Raw genomic sequence first — 23712 nt, forward strand, 5'->3', positions numbered from 1 at the left:
TGCACTGGCAGCATTCCTGCAGCATGATACTTCACTAAAGTCATCATTCAGATCAGAAATAGATGGGCTGATTTTGCTCAGGCATTACTTTACACTCTCTCTCTAGATGTCATTCTGTCCTGAGGTCACACTCACATATCTATAATAGCCTTCATCAGACATTCCTTATCAACCACAGCGAGACCAAAACGTATTTGGATGCTTAAATCAAATTTAGAAGTATCTAGGGAGAAAAAAAATGTCAGTGCAATGGATAGCAAACATATCAAACCAAGTGACATTTGTCCTCAAACGCAGCAGGAGCTTTTCACAGATATAAATTCCCTTTTCTGGGACATTTTGCTTTTGCAATTCAAGTAGTCACTTTTGACAAACAGAAAGTGTCTAAACACTTTTTATGATTTCAAACCTAGCAAACTTTTTTGTGAAATGTGGACTTGTGCTGTTTGTTTGTCTATAATATAAAACCAATCTGAATTTATCTAATGCAATGACATTTGTAATGTGGCTTAAGTTCCTAAATACTTGTGGCTTGATGTTGTGAAGTGAAGAGCAAGAATTACAATCTCCCATAAGGCTGAATGCACAATAACATGTATTTAAAATCACTTGGATTCAACCATTATCCAGCTAAATCCGAAGAACAGGGTATCTTGGCACTAGCAAGACCCCTTAGTGGAAAGAGAATCGTTTAAGCTCTCTTCTGTCATGTCTGATGGACCACCTAGACCTAAAACCAAAAGGACAAAACTTATTTCGACAGCAGGATAATGATTGAGAAACATTGCTATGGCATGTAACCATTCAGTTTTCAATCTCTCATATTTAATACAATGACTGAAATATTGCCCCAGCCAAGACATTCAAGCCATTTTACTTACGCAATGTGATGCACTTCCCAGTGAAACACTGAGCAATATTCAACTAGAAAAAGTATGTAGGAAAGGACTAGAATTTATCCATATTAGATCATAAAAAGTCTCTATATGAAAGGTGGGTGAATATAAGAGGGCTTGCTGACATGAGATAAAAAGGAATTTCAGACTACAAAAAATAATAATCATTTTTGAAATAAAAAATGAATTGTTCATTTTACAAAAACATGCATTAAGAAAGAGAAAAGGTTCAATTTTGTTGTCTTTCTTAATGTTGACTTCAAACAACAAGACATTTTCATTATAATGTCAATCCATCACAAATAAGTGCCACAAGTAGTCAACTACATCTAACAAGCAAACAAAAGTACATTTATATAAACTGAAAGAAAACCGTGCAAAAAAAAAAAATAGAAAAAGAAAAGGCCTGGTTTCTCAGACAGGGCTTAGATAAAGCCAGGATTAGGCCTTAGTTCAATTAGGAAAAAAGATCAGTGGTGTGCTTGAGACAAAACAATGGCACTGACAAATTTGAAGATATTTCAGTGCAAGTTGCTTTCAGTTAAAACAGCTTGTCTGTGAAACCGGGGGCAAAAGTGCATAGCCTACTAGTAGGGCTAGATAAGGAGTACTTTTGAGGGTACTGCCCCAGCAGTAAAATGGTCTTCACACTACTTAAAGCAGGGATGGGCAACTTCAGTCCTGGAGGGCCATTGTCCTACAGAGTTTAGCTTCAACCCTAATCAAACACACCTGAACAAGCTAATCAAGGTCTTCAGGATTACTAGAAAGTTACAGGCAGGTGATTTTTGTCAGGGTTGGAGCTAAACTCTGTAGGACAGTGGCCCTCCAGGACCGATGTTGCCCATCCCTGACTTAAAGGTTTTTTTGGGGAACCCAGAAAAGTTCTTCCATAGCATCTCTGTGAAAACCCCCTTTTGGAACCTGTGAATCACAAGCTAAATGTTGTGTTGTAAATAAAACAATTATTTAAACTCATCTTTTTAATATTAATTCCACAAATACTTCAACACGACATCCTCCAAAAAATGACCAGAGTAAGAACCGAGTGTGTTCCACAACGTTTGTTTTATTATTCTGAACATAGCCCCGGTGTCACATAATTCAACTTAATTTGATTATACGTCTTTAAAAAAAAAGAAAGAAAGAAAGAAAAACATGAACAGGGAGGAGAAAAAAAATGTTCCTTAGATGCATTACAGGGTGATTTCATTTGTGGCTCTGAAAATGTAGAGACCGTAAGAAAACTGCCACTACATATATTAATTTGCACGATAACTGCCTATTAGTTTTTGCTAATGAAGACTTTAATAAAAAGGTCATAGCCAACCGAAGCATAAATGAACAACAGCACAACAAACCCCGACCATTCACTGGAATTACATTTTAAGTCAATGATTAACTTTGTTAGAGTACCTAAGGATTATAACAGTGCTTCTAACGTTATAATTACTGAAGTACTAGTTGGTGTTGTAATGAAAGCTACATAACAGCATGCCGTTGCAGTTACAGGTGGAGTCGTAAAGCACTGTGGTTAAGCAAGGGCAAGCGTACAGCAAATCTTATTAACACAATCAGCGATTCCTAATGAAAACACCCTACCTCAAACTCACTTGTAAATGATTTTCACAGTACGTCACCTCACGAAGTGTGTAAAACGTTCAAACGCATCAGATAAACTTGTGATGAGCAATTCAAATGTGATGTACCGCAACACACACTTATGTTTAGTTACCTTGCAGTGATATGCGCGTACTGCTAGGTTTGATGTATAAAATTAATCTATCACTGTAAAAATAAGGCTGTGTCATTCAAACGATGCAAAACAGCGAGTCGGACACTCTCCGTATCCCGTCCCTGAATGGCAAGGGTTTGCTGCTTTATTCGTACAGTAACATCTCAGCGTATTTCTGCAGCGTGTGAGTGACTCGTGTACAAACAGAGTCTGACAGCGGGTTGGAGAGTCACATTTTAATGCACCCGACAGATCCTTGCGCACGGCTTGATTTCAGAACAGAACAGAGCATCCGTTTACAACACGCTGAAACAAATTGCGATTGTGTCAAATACAGACATTAAAAATAAAAACCGAACAGAAGAGAAAGTCTACTAGAAGACTACAGGCACACTTTTAGGACCCTTAACGTTATTGTGAGTGAGGGGTTCAGATACACACACAAAAAAAGTTCTTTAAACGTTAACATACAACTTACTCAACTGCTTTTTTATGTTTCTTTTTTTCCCTTTTTTTTTTTTAATAAGCATGCCATTGTTTATGCATCCTAATTTTTTTTAGTTTTGGTGTCCCATTACTTTAACTTAAAATGAACAGATCTGTATAAACCTCACCTAGCATGCCTTCTTTCTGCGTGTATGCTGACAGGATTCAGCTCATCAACAAAGCTTGTGGTCGATGTAAATGTAACTGGAAGAGAGAGATTTGTGCACTCTTGATTTCAAAACAGAACTGAACATGGTGCCACACAATATAAGCATTTTCCTTTCTTTGCTTCTCAAGCTAAACTATTAGAAATGTCCAATTGTGCTCCTGCAGCGGAGACTGTTTGAGTGTGGAGTGAGCAATAGTTTTGTTTTTTCTTTTTCTGATGATTTACAAGACATTTCTAAGAGAGTAAGGTTTAAGACAGAGGGTCATAACAATCATTTACAATTAATTGCTGTACGTCTGTCCTTCCGGTGGTTGAGGAAGCTTCATATTCTCTTTGGACATCATAAGACGCCTCAGCTCTTGAAGAACGACTTTAATGCTATATGAGTTTTGCCATTTTGCTAGAATTGGTATGCTACGTGCATCCACCTGAAACAAAAACAGACAGAAAGAAAGGGACATGCAGAAATTAGTTACATTTTTATATAGCGCTTGTATCTTAAATCATGTAATGAATTATTATTATTATTACAACAGAATGCTGCAAGTCAATTTGCATTGCACAAATCATGTCACAAAATTAATAAAGAATAAACAGGATTTATTAAAGAAATGTTTTTTTTGGGTTTAATACAAGTTAAAATCTGTCAACAGCATTTGTGACAATTTCAATTTGTTTCTCAGTTATAAAAAAGTATTTTATTTTATATATAGTAAAGTAAGTGTATCTTATTTTAACCCACAATAAAAATACACGAGTCGGAAGGTAAACATTGAATAAAATACGCAGTTTTAAAAGCCACAAGATTTAAACATTGTACTTGTTGGTAGGAAACTCATTATTATATTTTCAGAATAACCTGGTTAACTTATATTGGTAGGGTTACTGCAAGTGTGATATTTGCATAAAAAAAACTGAAGGATGAGACTAAACTATTGTCGGTGATAATCAAAATATGCCACAAATGCAATCGATACAGCTCAACTCCAACCCGGAACTTGTCAATGGTCTTAGATGAGATTTTCTTGAAAGGAAATTTTACCAACAAGCTAAAAAGGAAAAAAAAAAACAGTAACAGCTTACACTAGAAAAGCAAAGTGGTTGAAGTCATTGTAATGACATGCAAAAAAAAAAAAAAAAAAACTGTTCCTATTTACAGGGATCTTACACATTTTCCATTTCAAAAGGCTCAAATTTCCAAACCTCTCTGTAGATTCTTCAGACCATATTTAACAAACGGTTCTTACAGCATTATATTTGGTATATAGTACAGTTGATCTGTAAATATTTTAATTTACTCTGTTTTTTTATTGGTTGTCTCAAAGTGATAACATGCTCTTATATGATGACAAGAAGCCTAAAACACTTTATAAATGGCATATATTCACATCTGACACATCGGTTTGATACTGTAAATGTGGTTTGATGTGGCGTGATCACCAAACAGCCTGAGTGAAGTTCAAAAGAGACTCACTTACGAAAAAGACAGTTTTGGGAAAGGAAAATGTGCGCCTTGAATTCATTCAGTCATGTTTGACAATCCCTAAATCAGGGGTCGGCAACCCAAAAGGTTGAAAGAGCCATATTGGACCAAAAAAAAAAAAAAAAAAAATCTGTCTGGAGCCGCAAAAAATTAAAAGCTTTATATAAGCCTTATAATAAAGGCAACACATGCTGTAAGTGTTATATTAGACTTCTAGTATCAAAATGATAAGTAGGCTACAAATTAGAGCTTAGATCGGGCCCAAAAAATCAAGCCCGGCCCGACACATTAAACGTAATAATGAGCCCGAACCCGATTTTAACCCGACCATTTTTTAATGCGTGGGTCGTTATAACTGACGTTCTGAACTTTCTTTCTCCCGCCCGCAACATTTATGTTTTGTCCCGCTCCCGCCCGCAAATAGACTTTTTTCTGTACCTCCAAATACTTTCAAGTTAGCCTACGTGTCGCCACCATACATCCTCCTGATAAATTATTTGTTATTAAAGCATTAAAACACAAACCACTGTTAATTTAACATAAAAGCAAGCAGTTTACTATGTGTGCATGGACTGAATGCGCGCAAAGTGCGCTCTCTTAATAATTCCTAAAAAGCTGACAGTTCATCGCGATCTCACACATCTCTGTTATTATCAATTAAGCTGACTGCACAATGAATCTTTCATAATATCCACACGTTGTTTGTTATAATTGGAGGATTTGCCAGCATACAGAATTCAGCACTGAACAAAAAAGTCAGTTTTGAGCGTGAGGGGAGTCTATCTTAAATGTTTCTGATTGGCCATTGTGTTCAAGAAATCAACACATATGTCTGTGATTGACTATATCGCTCATCGCTCAAATATGTTATGAATAGAAATTCTGGCCTGTAAATCGTTTCTATTTTGTTTTAGTAGAGTGAGTGCATTACCGCACGCGCCCGCGCTCGGCCATCAAATCTAGTCCCACGCCGCACTAGAGTGCGTTGGGAGTGCTCAGCTATCTTTCTCTTTTTCCCCTTGGGATCCATGGCCCATGACACACCCGCCGGTTTGTTTGTTTGTTTGTCAGCCACCGGTCTAGCATCACGCCGATCTGACAGACACGTGTGTCACAGTCTATGACGTAAATTCTTCGTTGACAGAAATGTTGAAATTAAATATTTATTATACACATTTTTTCAACGTTGAAAAACTTTAAGAATGTTTGTCATGTTTTTCATCCTACAGAAATTATAAAACAAAAAATATTTTTTCCATTTTCAAATTTTTGAAAAAGCTCCAGGGAGCCACTAGGGCGGCCTCTAGAGCCGCGGGTTGCCGACCTATGCCCTAAATGATCACTACACTTTTGCCATTAATGTATTTTTAACTTAATTTCTAAAAATTCTTAATTGCAGAAACCTTTATTTTTTCCATATTTATCCAGACCTGGAAATTACTCAAATCAAATTCCATTACTTTTCCAAACAGCGTAGGAACCCTGTTTCCACTTAAGGGATCGGAGTGACGCTAATCAAACTGCCCAATAAACAATGATCAAACAGGCCTAAATCTCCTGATGTGCCAGATGATTGAGTTTTATCATGACTATAAAGTCTAGAGTAAGATGTGTCACTGGATGAAACGCCCCCTTAATCTAGCAACAGAAAACAAGAAACTTTGTCCAAAGGGTGAAATCTTCAGTTTGAAAAGATTTTTAGAGGATAAAGTCTTCCTTCTCATTTCAGTTGAAAACAGGCATCCTTATATAATTAAGCTGTATGTGTTTGTTTTACTTTTATTTTTACTTGCCTAGAGGTATATTTAATATAAACGTGACAGAGCTGACCCTATTCCCCTCAATTTGTTTCAACAAATTAGCTTGCAAAATTACAGCATTTTGGTCAGGGATTTAGTTCATCTTAAACCAATATACTTCCACTAGGCAAACAGCACAAAGATCTTGATTCTATATCCAACAGACTATCGCATATTTGGACCGATCACTAAGAAAAACACACAGAAGAGAATTACAAATATATATCAATCCTCTGTGGTGTAATAAACCGTTTAATTTACTGCGGCTCCTTTTGTATTCTGTCTCCAGCTGAATCTCATTAGACATGTTTGAGATTCATTATTGGTTCTGCTTAGGCAGGCAAAGTGAAAAACGTCCCTCCTCTGCAGTACTGATGTGACTCGAGTGACTCTTTTCTGCATCAGTATGAAAATAACTGCAACGTCACAATTCTCTAGTTTGCAGTAAAATGATCACAAACATAACAGACAATACGCTGGTAAAATAACACTCAAAATAGTCAGTTATAAAAATGATTCAACTTACCATCCCATTGGAATTATTTATTCCATTCATGCTAATTTTTGTAACAAATCTAATATTCGGTGGTAATTCGGGATATTTAGGTCCGCACTCCACTTTCAGGCTGTATATCCTGTTTTCGTAATTAGTCTGAGAAATGAGGAAAAAGTCAAAGGTTAAAGCCGAAATGCCAAATGGAACATGAAAGTGAGAGGATAACAAACACATCAACTCATCAAAGAGAATAGACCTACACAACTCGAAAAAAATATCACACTTCACATGCTGAAATAATGTTTTTCAGTATTCTATACGATAGCAGCACACGATGATGGACTACAGATGGAAACACATCTCACTTAACTTATTTACCAATTTTATCCACTCAAAATGACCTTGTATTTTCGTGCTAGCTGAATAGTTTTAATGCAAAAGAAATCTGAACCAATTCTGTTTAGCAAAATACCAGGCTATATGTCTTTTTCTTTCTTTTCAGTTTTACAATTATCTTACTTTGTTTAATAACACTATTATTATGGAGAATCTCATGAAGAAATGTGTAGTTCATATTCCACCTCAAAATCAACACTAATATTAATTAAGGTTATTTGCACAGTGACATTATTTTCATAACAATTCAGCATAATTCTCGTTACTGTAGACTGAAAAAATGTATTTGATTAAAATCAGCATAAATTTAATTTATAACAAAAGTGCTAAATTGTCATGAAAGTAATGTCATTGCAAATGGCGCTAACATATGATTTATTATCATTATGCAAAATGTATATTTTCTATAATTTTCGAGTGAAATGTGACCTAGACAGGTTTCATGGCAGGTTTCATTCAGCCATTAAGCAAATGAAACAAAATCACAGTATACCACATAGCCAGAAGCGGGACACATTTGCAGCCCAATAAATAATGTTGCCAGTTTGAACAAATACATAAACCACTAAAGAAGGTTTCTGCTGCAGTACTGCTTTTCATGGCATGCATCTTTATCTTTAATCTACACCACCAGCTGTCATGCGTCAGGCTGGATTGTATGAAGGAATGCTGTTTACTAGTGTCCAAGATTTCAGTCACGCCAGGGCTCGAATTTCGGCGCGGGATTGCGGGTATTGCGCATAATTCTAATCATTCCCGCAGGTCTCCTATTTATAATGCGGGAAATTCCCGCAATCGTAATCCACACAAAATAAATAATAATTGATAAAATCAAATAATTCTTTTAACAACTATCTGCCAGACGCAATTTCACAAACAGCGTGAGTGTTCAGCGGTGCCGCGTCTTCTCTCTCTTCTCTCAAAATGTGTTGTGCAAGGCAAGCATTAAGCGCTGCGGCGATAATACACACTCGCGTTTAGGAGTCGGGACATGACGGAATATTCACTTGCACAATCGGGCCAGCAGTGCATCATGACTGAAGTTTACCATTTGCACGTCTTTTTAAGGGTGCTTTCACACCTGGATCGATTTGTTTTGTTCCGGAACAGATCCGAAACAGAATACTTTGTTCCGAATCAATTTAATACGTCACTCTGTTCACACCACACTGTTGTAAAGCGCTCCAAATCGCGCACCCTTCCAGGGCTTTCCTTACGCCATTACGTCACTACCTCATGCGTGCAGGTCGCGCATTCCATTGTGGGACATCGCCATGACAACAGTAGCCTAACTAATACCCCCTTTCCACCAACGCATTGAATCGCGGGTTGACTTGGTGCTACGAAGAGGTGAAATGCCTCATAGATATTTGGTCGGAAGAACACATCTCCCGGATGTTGGACACTACACACAAGAACACCGAAGTGTACAAGAAGATCAGCTATAAAATGAAGGAGAGGGGTTATGAACGGTCCGTCGAGCAGTGCCGCGCAAAGGCGAAAAAACTCGGACAGCAGTAAGTTAGCTACATAAGGTACGAGACCACCTTAACCACAACAACATACCGCAACAAATCAGCAAAATACGCTGCCGAAGCTCCATGTTGACAAGCGATCTATTGGCGTCTGTTTGCCAGGCAACACATTGATTTGTTCCGGTTCGTGGGTCGGTTGTGTTCTCACTACAAACGAACCGCTCCAGGGTTCGTATGGAATCGAGCCGAGACCACCTCTTCTAGGCGGTCTCGGCTCGGTTGTTTTGTTCCGATTCAGAGTGCGATTGTTGTGTTCACATATGACCAAACGAACCGGGCCAAAAGCGAAACGCCCCTTTGTTTCGGAACAACGTCTCCAATCGATCCAGGTGTGAAAGCACCCTAAGTCTAACCAGTTTAAACATTCAAGCGATTTTAAACTAATCAGTGCTCACACGCTCTCTGAGATGATTTTCTATGCGCACATTCATAGAAAATCCGCCTCAAGAACAGCTGGCCAGTAACAAAAGTTATTTTTCGCGGATTATATTGCTTTAACACGCAAAATTGTGTCAATTTCGGTCTTCGTGAGTATACTCTAAACATAGTCGGTTTTGTCTTTAATAAGCATAAAACGCATGCCAGTATAATGAACACAGGATCCGTGCACTAGCTCTTAAAGTGACGGCAGCCATATGTGTCTGTCATTAATTTTGTTGTCAATACAACAAAAGATAGCTTTAAGTTAAAGGAATCAGGATTAATAGCCTATGTATTTAATTTATTCAGGACTAAAATACCACCCAGTGTTATTTTCCATTTACTTTATTCAGTTTCTGTATATGAATACTATAGTGTTAGACCTATTCAAAAACTTTTCTCTTTATTTGCCTTTATTTGTATCTTTATTCTATTGTATTTATTTGTGCTACTTTTTTCAATTTAATTAAACAATTTAAATCAAGCTTCCTTGTGTTGTGTATATTCCTAACAACAATATTACCCCATTGTAAAAATGCAACGAGCACAAACCCCCCCCTTCTCCCCCTCAAACAAACCCCCCCCCCCCCCCCCCCCATGAGAATCATCTCATTTTCCAAAACGAAATTCAGGCCCTGCACGCTATAAAAAAGTTTGACAGCGGAAACGCAAAAAAAAAGAAGAAGCCTGAAACGAGAGATATCTCAACACAACATTTGAGGAATGTTATCATTTTGTCAGATGAGTCATCCGTATTGTTGTCATTTAACATGGTTAAACAGCAAACATACTCGTGCAGGTCCGATGATCATGCCCGTCCACCGCGTGAGAGTCATATCCTCATCATCCTCCAGACCCCAGCTCACTGTCCCATCACCGACACCCTTCTGTCCTTCCTCAAGCTCTTCCAACAAACGAAAATTGCGAGGGACTTTAACTCCTGCAAGAACGAGATTTGACATGTTTAAAATATTTTAGATGTAGTATACAAAAGTTGAAAAAATGTATTATAATTACACATGTAGTTTTTAAGAGCTCGTATTAACCGAGAGATATCTCAATTATAAAATTCTTTATGTAAAAAGTAAAAACAGAATTGAACGGGGCGGGATAGTAAGGTGAATCTTTACTTTAATTTCACAGTTTTTGGATATTTTTATAAACATTTCAGACAGTTGCGTTTTCATTTAATATGAAATCAACATATGTTTTATTCGTGGATGAGCAAAACCTCTTATTTGAGGTACATTTGATGTGTATTTGATGCACTGGCTGGGAAAACAATTTATTTAAATTCTTTTCCGAACAAAACAATGACGGTATGAGGGATCTCACTGACTTCAATTTTCATAAACAGAATAGAACTGAACGGTCTGATCAGCCAGAGAAAAAAATAATAATGTAACTAAGCATGTTTAAGTGCATGTCACACAAAATCTGTGCAGTTTCAAATATGACATGTTAATAAACTGTGCATTTCAACACTGATTAGCAATCTAGTGTTTTCATAGATACTCTAGGGTTGACTTAAAGTGGAGGTACGAGATTTGCAAATTCGGGTGGGAGTCTAAAGAAACGACTAATCACTCATCCGTGAAAGATTCAGGAAATGACAGCCATTCTCTATCAAGTTTTCTCACTTCCTCAAAATCTCATGGCCAAGACGAGACTGATTAACTCAATATATTTCTGAAAAAAGATCGGCTGATGCCTCTGACCTTAAAATATGTGAACATACACATTTTAAACTTCATTTACATGCATCTTATTCTGTGTCAAGATGTACAACTGTGTGCAAACTAGCTTGTGCAAATGCAATGCAATCTTATCTAAAGATCTAAGTCAACGTTTAAAATAGCTAGATGTTTAAGATGTGCTGTTCTTTACATATAAACCCTAAAAATGTCATTTGATATTAATAAATGAGATCTGCTCAGATTTGCAGCTACATACAATAGTAAACAATTATAATGAATTTCTCAAATTATCTGAGATTTAATGGGTTTAAAGGTCTCCTTTATAAAGATCTCCTCTGTATAAATCACCCCCTCATAAACTCTAAACGTCATGTATATTATTATGAAATGGCTTTACACGAGAGTATAAATGAGTGTTATTTATATATATATTACACAATCATTACGCACTTTTACATAAACGTATTATCTTTAAAAGGTTTAAATGACTATTTGAGGCTGTTTTAACCTGCTCAGGTTCTGGTTTGACACATAAACATCAGTTAAAGGCCCGTTTGTCACGGCACTGGACGGAACCAGCAGCAGCACGCGCGTCAATGCTCCGCCTCGCCTCACATTTGCACCGATACACCCGCCCAACTGCAACATACAGCATTTTGTCAATGCTTCGGCACCATATAAATGCACAATTATTCTCGATGTGTGCCTATATTATTCATTAGCTGATCATATAAAATAAATCTGATATTATTTTTAAACTACAGGTCTGTTTGTGGGCCGTTAGCTCGATGCTAACACACACACAAATAGTTCAAACTGCACACAGGTCTGTTAAGTGAAGTAAATAAAGGCATTCGAGCACGGTAAACCTCTCGGATAATGCATATGAGATTGTGAAGCATGTGCTTGGCGCTTCAGGTTTTAAAAAACGGCCGCGGAGGACAGCGAGGATTGAGGAGATTGTGAGACTAACCTGAGGAGGCCGCCATCTTCTTCTGCCCGAATCCAAAAGCATACGAAGGCGTGACGTCGATGGGTCATGTGACTAATGCGCGCAGTGCTGTAGTTAGTAAGAGGAGAGGGGTGTGGCTCCACTGCAAAGATTTTTTTAAATATATAATTTATATGACACTAGACTACAGCATTATATCACAGTGTAACATGTAAGGCCATTTGAATTAAGTTTAATTCATTTAACTATTATGTCTTTTAGCATATTGTAGGTGGAGAATTTTTTTTAATTGGTAGCGTGGTAATTTATCTCAGTCTCAAATACTAAGTGTACACATTTCATAAGATGGTTAAATTAACCAAGTTGACACCATTTATTTCCATCCTGCTAGGCATCCGGTTAATTTTATTGCCATTGTATAAATAATCCAGCTATATTTGATAACTCATGAAAACTATTCAATGCTTGACTTCCTGTGTGAGACAATAGTTAAAAAGTGTTTTAAATGTCTATTTGTCTCACTATACACTGTAAGCTGTTTAGGTTTTGCACCTTGTTTAAGCCATTCTTTGAGGTTTTAACTTTACAAACACCAATGGAAACTAAAGTCAATGCGACTGATTTAGGTCAGTGCATTGATGCTTTGCATGTTTATGCAAATAACAGCTATAAATCACACGATTTACAAAAATCTTCTCTTGAACAACACAACTCATTTATTGCATCCAGAAAGGCTCCATACATATGACTATTAACAACAATTGCTCTATAGAAAAAGAAAATAGGATAAAGCAAGTAACAAAAGAGGAAGCAGCAGCCAGGCATAGTAAGCGATCACAGAAGCCGAACAGTCTTTCCTGTGACGGTCAGATAATCTTCATCAGCAAGTGCTCTGAGGGCCTCATCAAACATGTCCTTAGTAATGGCCTGAAATTGGAGGAAAACATTTTAAGTTAAGATTTATAGTTGGATTATTTTATAGTATTATTAAAATAATAATTTAAAAAAGCATACCGCTTCTGACTGGCCACGGAGATCGTCAAACAACTGTTGGTACTTCATAGCTGGTGTTTTGCCCTTTGATTGGATGAGCTTCTTCAGGGCCTGAGCCACTTCCTCCTTGCGCTTGCGTGCTGTAGCACTCATACCTGAACAGAAACAACCAATCAAAACCATCAGACTCTACTACTGCACTCATTGATAGGGTTGATACCATTAAACTGGATTAATTGAAATATATTCTAGACATGGTGCATCAATCTTTTCTACATCTTTTACATTTTTTGTATGAATATGTGCTTACTGGTGTCTAGATGTGTGTTTTTGGTACATATTTATGTGTTAACTTTGTTTAGGGATGAGTGCTCTACCTTTGGAGAGTCTATGAGTGAATGTCTTGTTTGTATGAGTTTTGTCCATATATTTCTTTATTCACCATTATTGTAAAGTAAGCTTTCTCTTTTTTTGGCATGTGTATGTGTTTTTTGCTTTTTGTTTTATTTGACTGCTGTTGTAAGGTCAATGTTAATTTCTGTATCTGGATTTGAGGACCCCCTCGAAAACGAAATGGTTCATCTCAAGGGGTTATTCCTCTTCAATAAATAAATGTCAACACTCTAAAGCCTCTATCAATCCCGGGTCGTGTTTGCGTTCACACAGAAGGCACTCTGGCAATTTGCCGGGATCAAAGCGCTGTGTAAAAGGGGCTTAATTTGCATGACATTCACAGGTACTAGTCAAGAGATGATTGGTCAAACTGAGGAACAGCGCTGATCATCTTATTTTTTTTACAGAATGTTGCAGAGCTTATTATAAATTATTTATCCATGCACATCATTATTATATGCCGTGTTCTTTTTATGACGTGTCTCGGAGGAGAGTGGGACTAAACATCATCCACAACTGACTGCAAACTTGCACTTTACATTTTTTTCCTCATTCCAGAAGCTGTTTTACTCGGATATACATCACAATAGAAAAGACTATTGCAACTTCCGTTTCATGCCGATTTTAAAAGGGTAATAGCAATAATAATTATTTTTAGGGCTGTTAATTTAATGGGTTAAGTTAGTTATGGGAAAAAATAACGTTAAAATGATTAACGCATCTACCGCCCCAGACCTACGCATGTCATCTAAGTTTGTGTGTAATAAAATCTGCTGAATCAATAAAATATTTTCTTTTCTAAAGCTACTTTTGTAATGTCTATTTGATGCTTTTCTCATTTAACACAATAACGACCTTAATTTATCTTTTGGTCAGCCAAATTTGACGATCGATTAATTAATTGCCACATTGTGTAATTAATTAAATTACAATTTGAATTAGGGATGACCCGATCAGGTTTTTTTGCCCTCGAGTCCGAGTCATTTGATTTTGAGTATCTATCGATACCGAGTCCCGATCTGATACTTATATAATACATAAAAAGGAATAAAGAAGAGCGAAAAAACAGATCCAGGATGTTCCTTATTTTTCCATTAATTCACCTTATTTTAACATTCAACAAACAGAGCACTTCTGTGAGGTAGCTTGAACAATCAAGTAATAAATAACATAAAATCTTCACTTTTGGACTTTAGTGCAACAGTAAATATAGAAAAAGTCTAATATAAAAACAAATAGCACCTCAACTTAAAATACCCGGCAGTCATGTAAACAAAAAACAAAGTGTTTTAAAAGTGTATATATAAAAAAAAAAAAGAGAATATAGGCTACATTAGGGGTGTAACAGTTCACAAAATTTGCGGTTCGGTTCGATACGATACAGCAAAAAGAAAGAAATGCCAGAGAAATTTCCTATTTACTAAAAGAAAAAATATTTTTAAATAAGTTTGAGTTTTCCTACATCTTGAAACTTTCAGGTTTATAAATGGGGGTAATCTTTGAAGGATGAACAAATAATGTTTTGGTAATCACATTAAAAATAACATTTAAATATATATTTATATAATATTTGAGTTTTGAAGTGCAACATTAAATCCATGTTCATTCACGGCACAATGTTTCTCCTGGTTCCCACGTCAGCGCTGTTTGATCTAATAGAGATCTACGGTTAATAACGGACAAATGTGAATGCTTCTCACTAGATCTCGCAGCGATGTTATTAGCTACTTCAGTGGCGAATTCAACTGTTTTCTTCACTGGATCTCTTAGCACAGTGTCGCTTGATCTCGCGCTGCACAGATGTTGCTGGTCCGAACTGATAAATGGTCCGTTAAGCACAATATAGTGCAGTTTCGTTCCGCTTTCATTACGTTTGCCATTTGATGTTGTGCAACGTTGTGGTTTTGTCTGCAGGAAAAATGTTCCTAGGTTTGGTTCGGTTTGTATGCGTACCGAACCGGAACCCTCGTTCCGAAATGGTTCAATAATTACGAATACATGTACCGTTACACCCCTAATTTACATATATCCGAGTCCTGATCGGGAGGTAACATCCGATTCCGATCGAGTCTGAAACCACGTGATCGGGCCCGATTTCCGATCGCGTGATCGGATCGGGACATCCCTAATTTGAATCGCTTGACAGCCCTATATACAGGTATATCTGCACAAGTATGACTAGACGATGAGACCATGTGACTCAACCTGACCGGTACAGGCAGTTGTCTAACTCGTACCTGTGGTGAGGATGGAGATATCCACGAATCCTGTCCTGGGATCAGTGGCGGACTGTTTCAGGGCCTCTCTGTGTAGTCTCTTGGCTTCCTCCACGTCGATGGTTTCTACTTTGCTTGAGAAACGTACTTTAGCGTGCGCTTCAGACAGTCTGATGAGAGACTCCAGCTGACGGGGGTACGCGGACACCATACCTCTACCGCTGCCGATCTTACGCATGTCTACATAGGCCTGCAAGGGTCAAAATTAAAAACTATTAAATATTACATGTAATACTATACTACTGCAGGTGCCTTGACCTATATTGTGTTTATATACCTCAATAAGGGCCTGACTAGCTTCCTCGTTGAGTCGGGGATGCACTGTGGTACGAGCAAAGGCGATGTAGTCTTTCAGCACGGCCATGTCCAGATGCTCCTCTTCAATCTGCTCTTCACTCTGATAATACAGAGACACGAGATGGTGTGCGAGACGTCTGTCATACGCCTCGTCCTGAGGGTCCAGCATTAGGAAGATCAAATCAAACCTAAGAACAAGAGAGTTTCAACATTGATAATATTAAGAAATGTTCCTTTAGCAGCAAATCATCATATTAGAGTGATTACTGAAGGATCACGTGACACTGAAGACTGAAGAGTAATGATGCTGAAAATTCAGCTTTGATCACAGGAATAAATACAAAATTTTGATCGAATAAATGCAGCTTTGGTGAGCAAGAGACTTATTTTGAATGTAGAGCACAATCAAATCTAATCTTGATGGATAAAACATTTCTCTCCCTACCTTACATCCCACTCAATTGTCGGAAATTGATACATAACATTATGGACATTAACTGTTGTAAATACTGTTTTGTTTTTACCTGGACAGAAGTGTGTGAGGCAGCTGGATGTTTTCTATAGTCGTCTTTTTGGGGTTCCACTGAGACTCCACCGGATTGGCTGCGGCGAGGACGGATGTCCGAGCATTAAGTTGGCAAATGATCCCAGCCTATGACACACAAAAACGTTATTATCTGTCCTAACAAAATCATTCACTCAATCACACGTTATTGTTTAAGCATCGCCCTCACCTTGGCAATAGAGAGCGTTTGCTGCTCCATGACTTCATGCAGGACAGATCGCGTGCTGTCGCTCATCTTATCAAACTCGTCGATGCAGCAGATGCCGTTGTCACTGAGCACCAGCGCTCCGGTCTGCAGAACCAGCTGCCGGGTTTCCGGGTCCTTCATCACATAGGCTGTGAGGCCGACGGCGCTGGATCCTTTCCCGGACGTGTACTGCCCGCGAGGAACGAGATTAAACACGTACTGGAGCAGCTGGGATTTACTGGTACCCGGATCGCCACAAAGCAGGATGTTGATCTCTGCGCGGAAGTTGCCGCGGCCCGTCTGAGTGAAGTCCTTACGGGTCCCACCAAATAACTGCAACAGGATGCCCTGAAAAAAATGCCTACTATCAGCTCACATCCTGAGAAACATTTTATTATATCTGTTGTAAGAAAAAAAAGACGAGGCAGGCTTAACCAGTAACAATTAAAACGCACTTTCTTGATGTCCTCGTGTTCATAGATGCTGGGCGCCAGGGCAGAGGACAGGCGCTCGTAGACGTCCGGTTTTGCGGCTAGTTCTTTGAGCATGGCGACTCTGTCTTTAGTGAAGAGTTTCAGGTCACTGTCCTCGTCCAGTCCATGAAGACGCTTCTCATCTGTCTTGCGGAAGTGAATGGCGTCGATGTGGGTTTTGTACACAGACTTCACCTGGCTCTGTCGTGGGTTCAGACGCATAGGGGCGGCTCTGTAAATGCCTGAGGAGAATAACAGACATGATGGTTAGTCTTCACAAAATACCAGATCTCTCATAATACAAATGGACTGGTTGAAAGTATTTTTTTTTAACCTTTATTTATACCTTTTTTTAACCTATTTTTATACCTATATATAAAAAAAAAAACTCCATGCAATCATGCTCTATATTAGAATGATTTCTGAAGGATCATGTGACACTGAAGACTAGAGTAATGGCTGATGAAAATTCAGCTTTGCATCACAGAAATAAAATGAATATTCTATATTCAAATAGCGTTATTTTAAACAGTAATAATATTTCACAAAATGTGTGTTTTTCTGTATTTTTGTTCAAATAAATGCAGCCTTGGTGAGCAGAAGAGACTTCTTTTAAAAACATAATTTACTCATCAGCTAACAGCATTAAAGGGATAGTTCACGCAAAAATGAAAATGCTGTATGGTTACCAACATTCTTTAAAATATCATTGTTTGTGCTCAACAGAAGAAAGAAACTCATACAGGTTTAGAACAACCTGAAGGTAAGTGATGACAACATTTACGTTTTTGGGAGAACGATCCTTTAGCACTACTGTTATAGAAGACCACATAAAGCTTAATTGACAACAGGACGTACCAGTGATGTTTATTCTGTCTCCAGGTTGCACTTTGTCCACTAGGTCATTGTGAGCGTAGACGACTGTGGTGTGGGGCGTCTGACCTGCTGGCATGTCCTCTGGAGATTCCTGCAGTTTTATCTATCAGACATAAAAAAAAAACAGAAAAGTCCCCATTAATGCTTGCCTTCATAATTGGTCTCAATATTTGTTTTGGTCAACTAGTAAACAAATGCCATTACAAAAGAAACCCTATATAATGTGCAAAAAACCCCAACAACCTCAAGAGCACTATTTAGTTAAGTTGATAAATGAACAGGACTGCCAGTACTGGTCAGGTTTAGTCACATGGTCTCATTTATAATGTAATACTTGTGGAGACCACTAGTATGAAAAAATACAATAAAAATCCCAACAACATCATCATCAACTCACCATTTGTTTGTCGGAAAAGGCCGAGCGGTTATGCACCAGTGCCATGCTGTGTGTGGTGTTGCAGTTGCGGCAGACGGCAGGTTCAGCGATGCGTCCGCGGTCCACCTCCACACGCGTGTTAAACGCACACACCTGACAGCGGAAAAACGCCTCCTGCATCTCAGGGATCAGCTGAGAGGTGCGGATCACCATCCCACTGATAGTGATGAGCTGGTCAATGTCTGAACGGACACCAGAGATGATGATGATGTGACGGGTGCACTCATTTATCAGTAAACATGGTCCGGCTTGCTGGGTTTCCTACCTTCAGGGTTGAGTGCGCGCATGTTTCTGGTTTTCACGGCGCTGTAGGGACGCACCTGGATCTGATGCTCCAACACAGAGTCTGGGAAACGGTCAAAGAAGAGCTCATTGACGGCCATATCGAAAGTGGGGATGACTTCCTGTTAGGATAAGAGTGAAAGACTTTCAGTAGTCAAAGTGACAATATAACAAACTAGAGGTTTATGTTTTTAAAGAAATCTCTTCTGCTCACCAAGGCTGTATTTATTTGATCAAAAATTCAGTAAAAACTGTAATATTGTGAAATTTTGTGTTTTTTATTTTAATATTTTAGAACATATTTATTCCTGTGATGCAAAGCTCCAGTCATTACTCCAGACTTCAGTGTCACATGATCCTTCAGAAATCATTCTAATATGCTGATTTGCTGCTCAAGAAACATGTATTATTACTATCAATGTTGAAAATGTTGTGCTGCTTCATATTTTTAGTGGAAACCAAAATTTTTTCAGGATTCTTTGATAAGTAGAAAGTCCAAAAAACATTTATTTGAAATATAAATCTTTTGTAACATTATATAAATGTCTTTACTGTCACTTTTGGTCAATTTAATGAATCCTTGAAGAATAGACTTACTTAAAAAAAAATATATATATATTAGCGCATGTTCAGACCTGTAGAATATTTGCTTTGTTCTGAAACAGGGATTTAAATTGTCACAATGTTGCAATTTCTTCTTCACAAGGCAACATTTCTTAACAGACCAACAGCCTGGTCCGTGGGTCAGATTGTTTTCTCGCCACAAGCGAACCTCTCCACCTGGTTCAGGTGATCTTGGACCAATTGTTTTGCTGTGAATCTGAGCGCGTGATTTTAGCATGTTCATATATGCCTAAATTAATGAATTTCTAAACTAAAGCAGAAAATGCACCAGGTTCCGAATAAAACGCACTTACTGAGACGAATCTTTTGAACGGTAGCGTCAATGTGTAAATATTGGGCTGATTTCACCTGACGCTGCGGTTGGTCTTACCTGCGGATAACAGATCAGCTGGCGGTAGAGATCAGCGTCAAAAGTCTGAATGTGACAGCAGTTCACGTTCAATACCGGCTCTCCAACAACACTGATCTGAGAACACAAACAAATCTTCAATATTATTACACAAGAACTGGTTATTAAGGATTTTGCATGACCAAACATGAACTACTTCATATCCAAGCGACCACTTTTGAGCCTTTCTAATGAGCAATGCACTTCTCACCTCATCCAGTTTCTGCATATAGAGAGGCTCATTCAGATCCAGACCAGCATTCTCATCCTCTTTGGAGTTGGGGTCTGTGAAATGCTGAAGGAAACGCTGAAAAAACAACAACACAGATTCTCAACAAAAGGTCATTTAGCCATGGACAAGACAAGCTTTTTGTCAGTCATCTGTGGATGGGTGTAGTTACTCAGATTTCAGCCACACCTGAAACTTCTCCTTGCAGGTTCCCACATTGACATCAGTCCCCCAGATCACCAGCCTCTGTCCCGCGGCTCCTGTCCCCTGTTCACTGCCGGCCGCTGCGTCTCCAGACGGCTGAAAATCACCATACACACACACACAAATTATACATATCGATTTTTATGGATGTGATTGTTCTGTATTTATATGAATTAGTGTTATTTTACCATTATATGCTATTGCAGTTCATTTCTGTATACCATCTATACACCATTATATTTATTAATATTTTAAATTAACTATATTTTTTATATTTTCAGTGTTTATTTTAAATTTTAAGTCATTTTGTTATTACGTAATTTTTTATTCAGTTTTTATTTCCAGTCTGCAATTTTAGTGCTTCAAATTAAACATTTAATTTTTACTTGCCATGGGAACATTTCTCATTTTAGTTTCATTTATATTTTACTTTAGCTTTTTTTCCAATGAACAAATGATTTCTGCATTTTTCAACCTTAAATATGACCCAGTACAATAGTATTATTGCAATGATATATTTCTTTAATAATCTGTTTAATTTTTTTATTTTAATTTGTTGAATTTTTTTAATTTAAATAATAAAATTATCATATGAATAATACCAACCACCGTTGTTATTTTTTTTTTCGTATAGTCATATTGAATGGGAAAAAAAGTGTTTGTCTTTGATCACACCCTGATTGAAGCTCATGAACAAACCACAAAAATAAGTCCATACACTTAAAACACAGTAAAATATTAACACTTATAAGACCATAAAAAAAAAAAAAAATATATATATATATATATATATATATATATATATATATATATATATAACCTTTATTTAAACAGGAAATGTCCCATTGAGACACATGATATATATATATATGAGGTTATGGGTTTTAAATTTAAAGGGATAGTTAACCCAAAAATATATTTTGAAAAATGTTAATAATAATTCATTACATTTATATATCGCTTTTCTCGGCACTCAAAGCACTTTACATGGAAGGGGTGAATCTCCTCAACTATTTGAGAAAAATCCTTTTCCAACTATTTCCTCCAACAGAACACTAAAACTCACACAGGTTTGGAACAACTTGAGGGTGAGTAAATTACAAAATTGTCATTTTTCGGTGAACTATCCCTTACATTTATTAAAAACTCACCCAGGGAGTCAAAAATGAAAAGATTCAACTCTAAAACTAAATGACAAACAATAAGGACTTTCCCTCACCGGCTCGGAGTGCATGTCGACCTGCGGGGCTTTCCGCACAGATCCCAGGTCAGGCCGCTGCCGTGCCGGTGTCCCGCGTATGCCGCTGCGGGGCGTTCCTTCCACCCTGGAGCTGGGAGTGCCGTACATCAGCGGAGAACTGGCATCGATCTCACTCTGCAGGACTGGATGAAACAAATCCTGATGTTTAGAGACCTTCCCCCAATTCAAATGCACGAGCAATTCATTTCAATGCAAATATGATGTTGAGTTTGAGTCGTACCAGAGCGTGGAGCCATAGGGCTGGAGAACAGCGAGGTGTCCATGGGTGGAGATGTGGGCATGGGCTGAAGCTCTGTGGACGTGTCATGGGCTCTGGAGCGCTGAGACGGCGGGGAGAGGGGGTCCTCGCTCGCGGCTGCAAACACACAAACCTGGTTAGCAACGGTCAAAGACAAACCTGATGAGAAAATACTAAGAATTAAAAACCACATGCATGCCAGCATATAGTGAATGGTGTGGACTCACGGGTCGGAGGGTCTCTCTTACGGCTCTGAGATGATGGTGAAGACATCTTGACTCAAAACTGAAAAGTTAAAACTCAAAATTAATGACCTGGAACCAAAATGTCTAAACTATTTGAATCATTAAATATTACATTATCTAAACAATTTAATTTAACCTTAATTTCAGTTCATAAAAATTCTAATAGGTGCATGTTTAGGTAACTTTATTTTTCAGTGTCCTTGTTACATGTACTTTCCATAGTAATAACAGTAAATTATGCATAATTACATGCAACTAACCCTAAACCAAACCTAATTCTAAGCCCATAGTATGTACATGTTGTTAATTAATATTACTCAGTACTTAAATATAAAATTGCACTGTAATAATGACACCTAAAAATATAGTTTAGCATATAAAATATATATATATATATATATATATCTTATACTTTAATGACTTCTGACTTTTATAGTTTTTATAAACTGTCAATATTTTTGTATTGACAACAGGCCTATGATTTTTTCCCCCAAAAGAAAACAAATGATATCATTATCATGATCACTGTGAAAAGAAAAATATCAATGCATCACAAAAAAATGAATAGAAACAAATTATCAACACTCATTTTGCCAACAGACTCTAAAATAATTCTAATGTTTGCATGAGATTCACAGGCAATAAACCAGACACAGACTTCATATTTAAACTACGTGTAAATCAACACAAAAGAACATAACTAAGATTAATTGTGTAAACACATCTGGGAAAGCCAAAGGAATATGTGGGTTTTATTAAGAAGGAAAGAAGGATGAATAGTAACTTTGTAACAGTGAATCTGCGAACAGCAGCAGCACGCTGCATCTCATACAATGGCATTACCGAGTCTTTAAACTAGAATACAAAATAACCATTATTTTAAACCATAACACACTATGTTAACGCCCGGTTGATCAAGATCATGTTCAGGTCCTCGTGATTACGTTTACTTTATTAAAATACGGTTAGTTTATAACATAACACTTACCGTTCGCACTGTTTCCCTTCCGATGTGAATGGTGGCGCGAAACTGACTGTGACGTAAATTTCGCGGGGAAATTTTGACCAACCAAGAATAGGCTCCTCATTATCAGTCGAGAGGGGGAGAAGTGCGATACGTGGGTACATAAATCATATAAAAATCGTTATGTCTTAGATTACGCAATAAAATTGAAATTATATATGTTTAAGATGAAAGAAAATTCTTTTTCAAACGTTCTTAATTGCAGACTGACAATTATAGAAGGGGTGACATTAACGAATCCCATCAACTGTTTGGTATAGTCCGACGTTTTCGCGGGAAAAAACATCAACACAGAGTAAATAGAGGTAATTCCTCTGACATCCACTAGATGTCTATGTGGTTGACAAGATAAAGTGCCTCGATGGGGCAAATGTACTAGTATGTGATTGTAGTATGTGACAATGTTGTAGAACAACAACTGTACGTCCCTTAGAAAACGATTTTCTTTTGATTCCCTTTGCTTTAATCGGATTCTTGTTCCTTTGTTGTATTTCGTGATATTCTTTTTGTACTGAATTTGTACGTTCAATGTGTGCTTCTAAAATAAAATAAACACCCAGATGAAAAGAACAGCTGTGGTATAACAGCTCAGACCAGACACTACTACTACAGCTAAAAATAACAATAATAATAAACCAAAAATCAATTTTTACTTAT

At 37.5% G+C, this 23712-nt stretch overlaps 2 protein-coding genes across 2 annotated transcripts; both read right to left on the minus strand.

The window, feature by feature from the left end:
* Window positions 1-2852: 2852 nt before the first annotated feature.
* On the minus strand, window positions 2853-12167 carry ube2v2 (ubiquitin-conjugating enzyme E2 variant 2). The gene is made up of 4 exons (XM_056249323.1): window positions 12086-12167; window positions 10207-10355; window positions 7095-7220; window positions 2853-3714 (listed from the first exon to the last, which is right to left on the minus strand). Exons 1-4 carry the CDS (start codon window positions 12099-12101, stop codon window positions 3568-3570), a joined length of 438 nt encoding a protein of 145 aa, XP_056105298.1. The 5' UTR covers window positions 12102-12167; the 3' UTR covers window positions 2853-3567.
* A 590-nt stretch (window positions 12168-12757) lies between these two features.
* On the minus strand, window positions 12758-23113 carry mcm4 (minichromosome maintenance complex component 4). Its single transcript, XM_056249321.1, has 17 exons — window positions 23020-23113; window positions 22014-22071; window positions 21769-21903; window positions 21507-21670; window positions 20273-20383; window positions 20066-20161; window positions 19837-19932; window positions 18826-18964; window positions 18522-18742; window positions 18107-18227; window positions 17231-17490; window positions 16758-17123; window positions 16548-16675; window positions 16004-16211; window positions 15688-15916; window positions 13079-13212; window positions 12758-12991 (listed from the first exon to the last, which is right to left on the minus strand). Exons 2-17 carry the CDS (start codon window positions 22057-22059, stop codon window positions 12899-12901), a joined length of 2547 nt encoding a protein of 848 aa, XP_056105296.1. The 5' UTR covers window positions 22060-22071; window positions 23020-23113; the 3' UTR covers window positions 12758-12898.
* Between the last annotated feature and the right edge of the window lie 599 nt (window positions 23114-23712).

The sequence above is a fragment of the Rhinichthys klamathensis genome, unplaced genomic scaffold (assembly GCF_029890125.1).
Source record: "Rhinichthys klamathensis goyatoka isolate OS25496 unplaced genomic scaffold, OSU_Roscu_1.1 h1tg000059l_1, whole genome shotgun sequence".
NCBI lineage: Eukaryota > Metazoa > Chordata > Actinopteri > Cypriniformes > Leuciscidae > Rhinichthys > Rhinichthys klamathensis.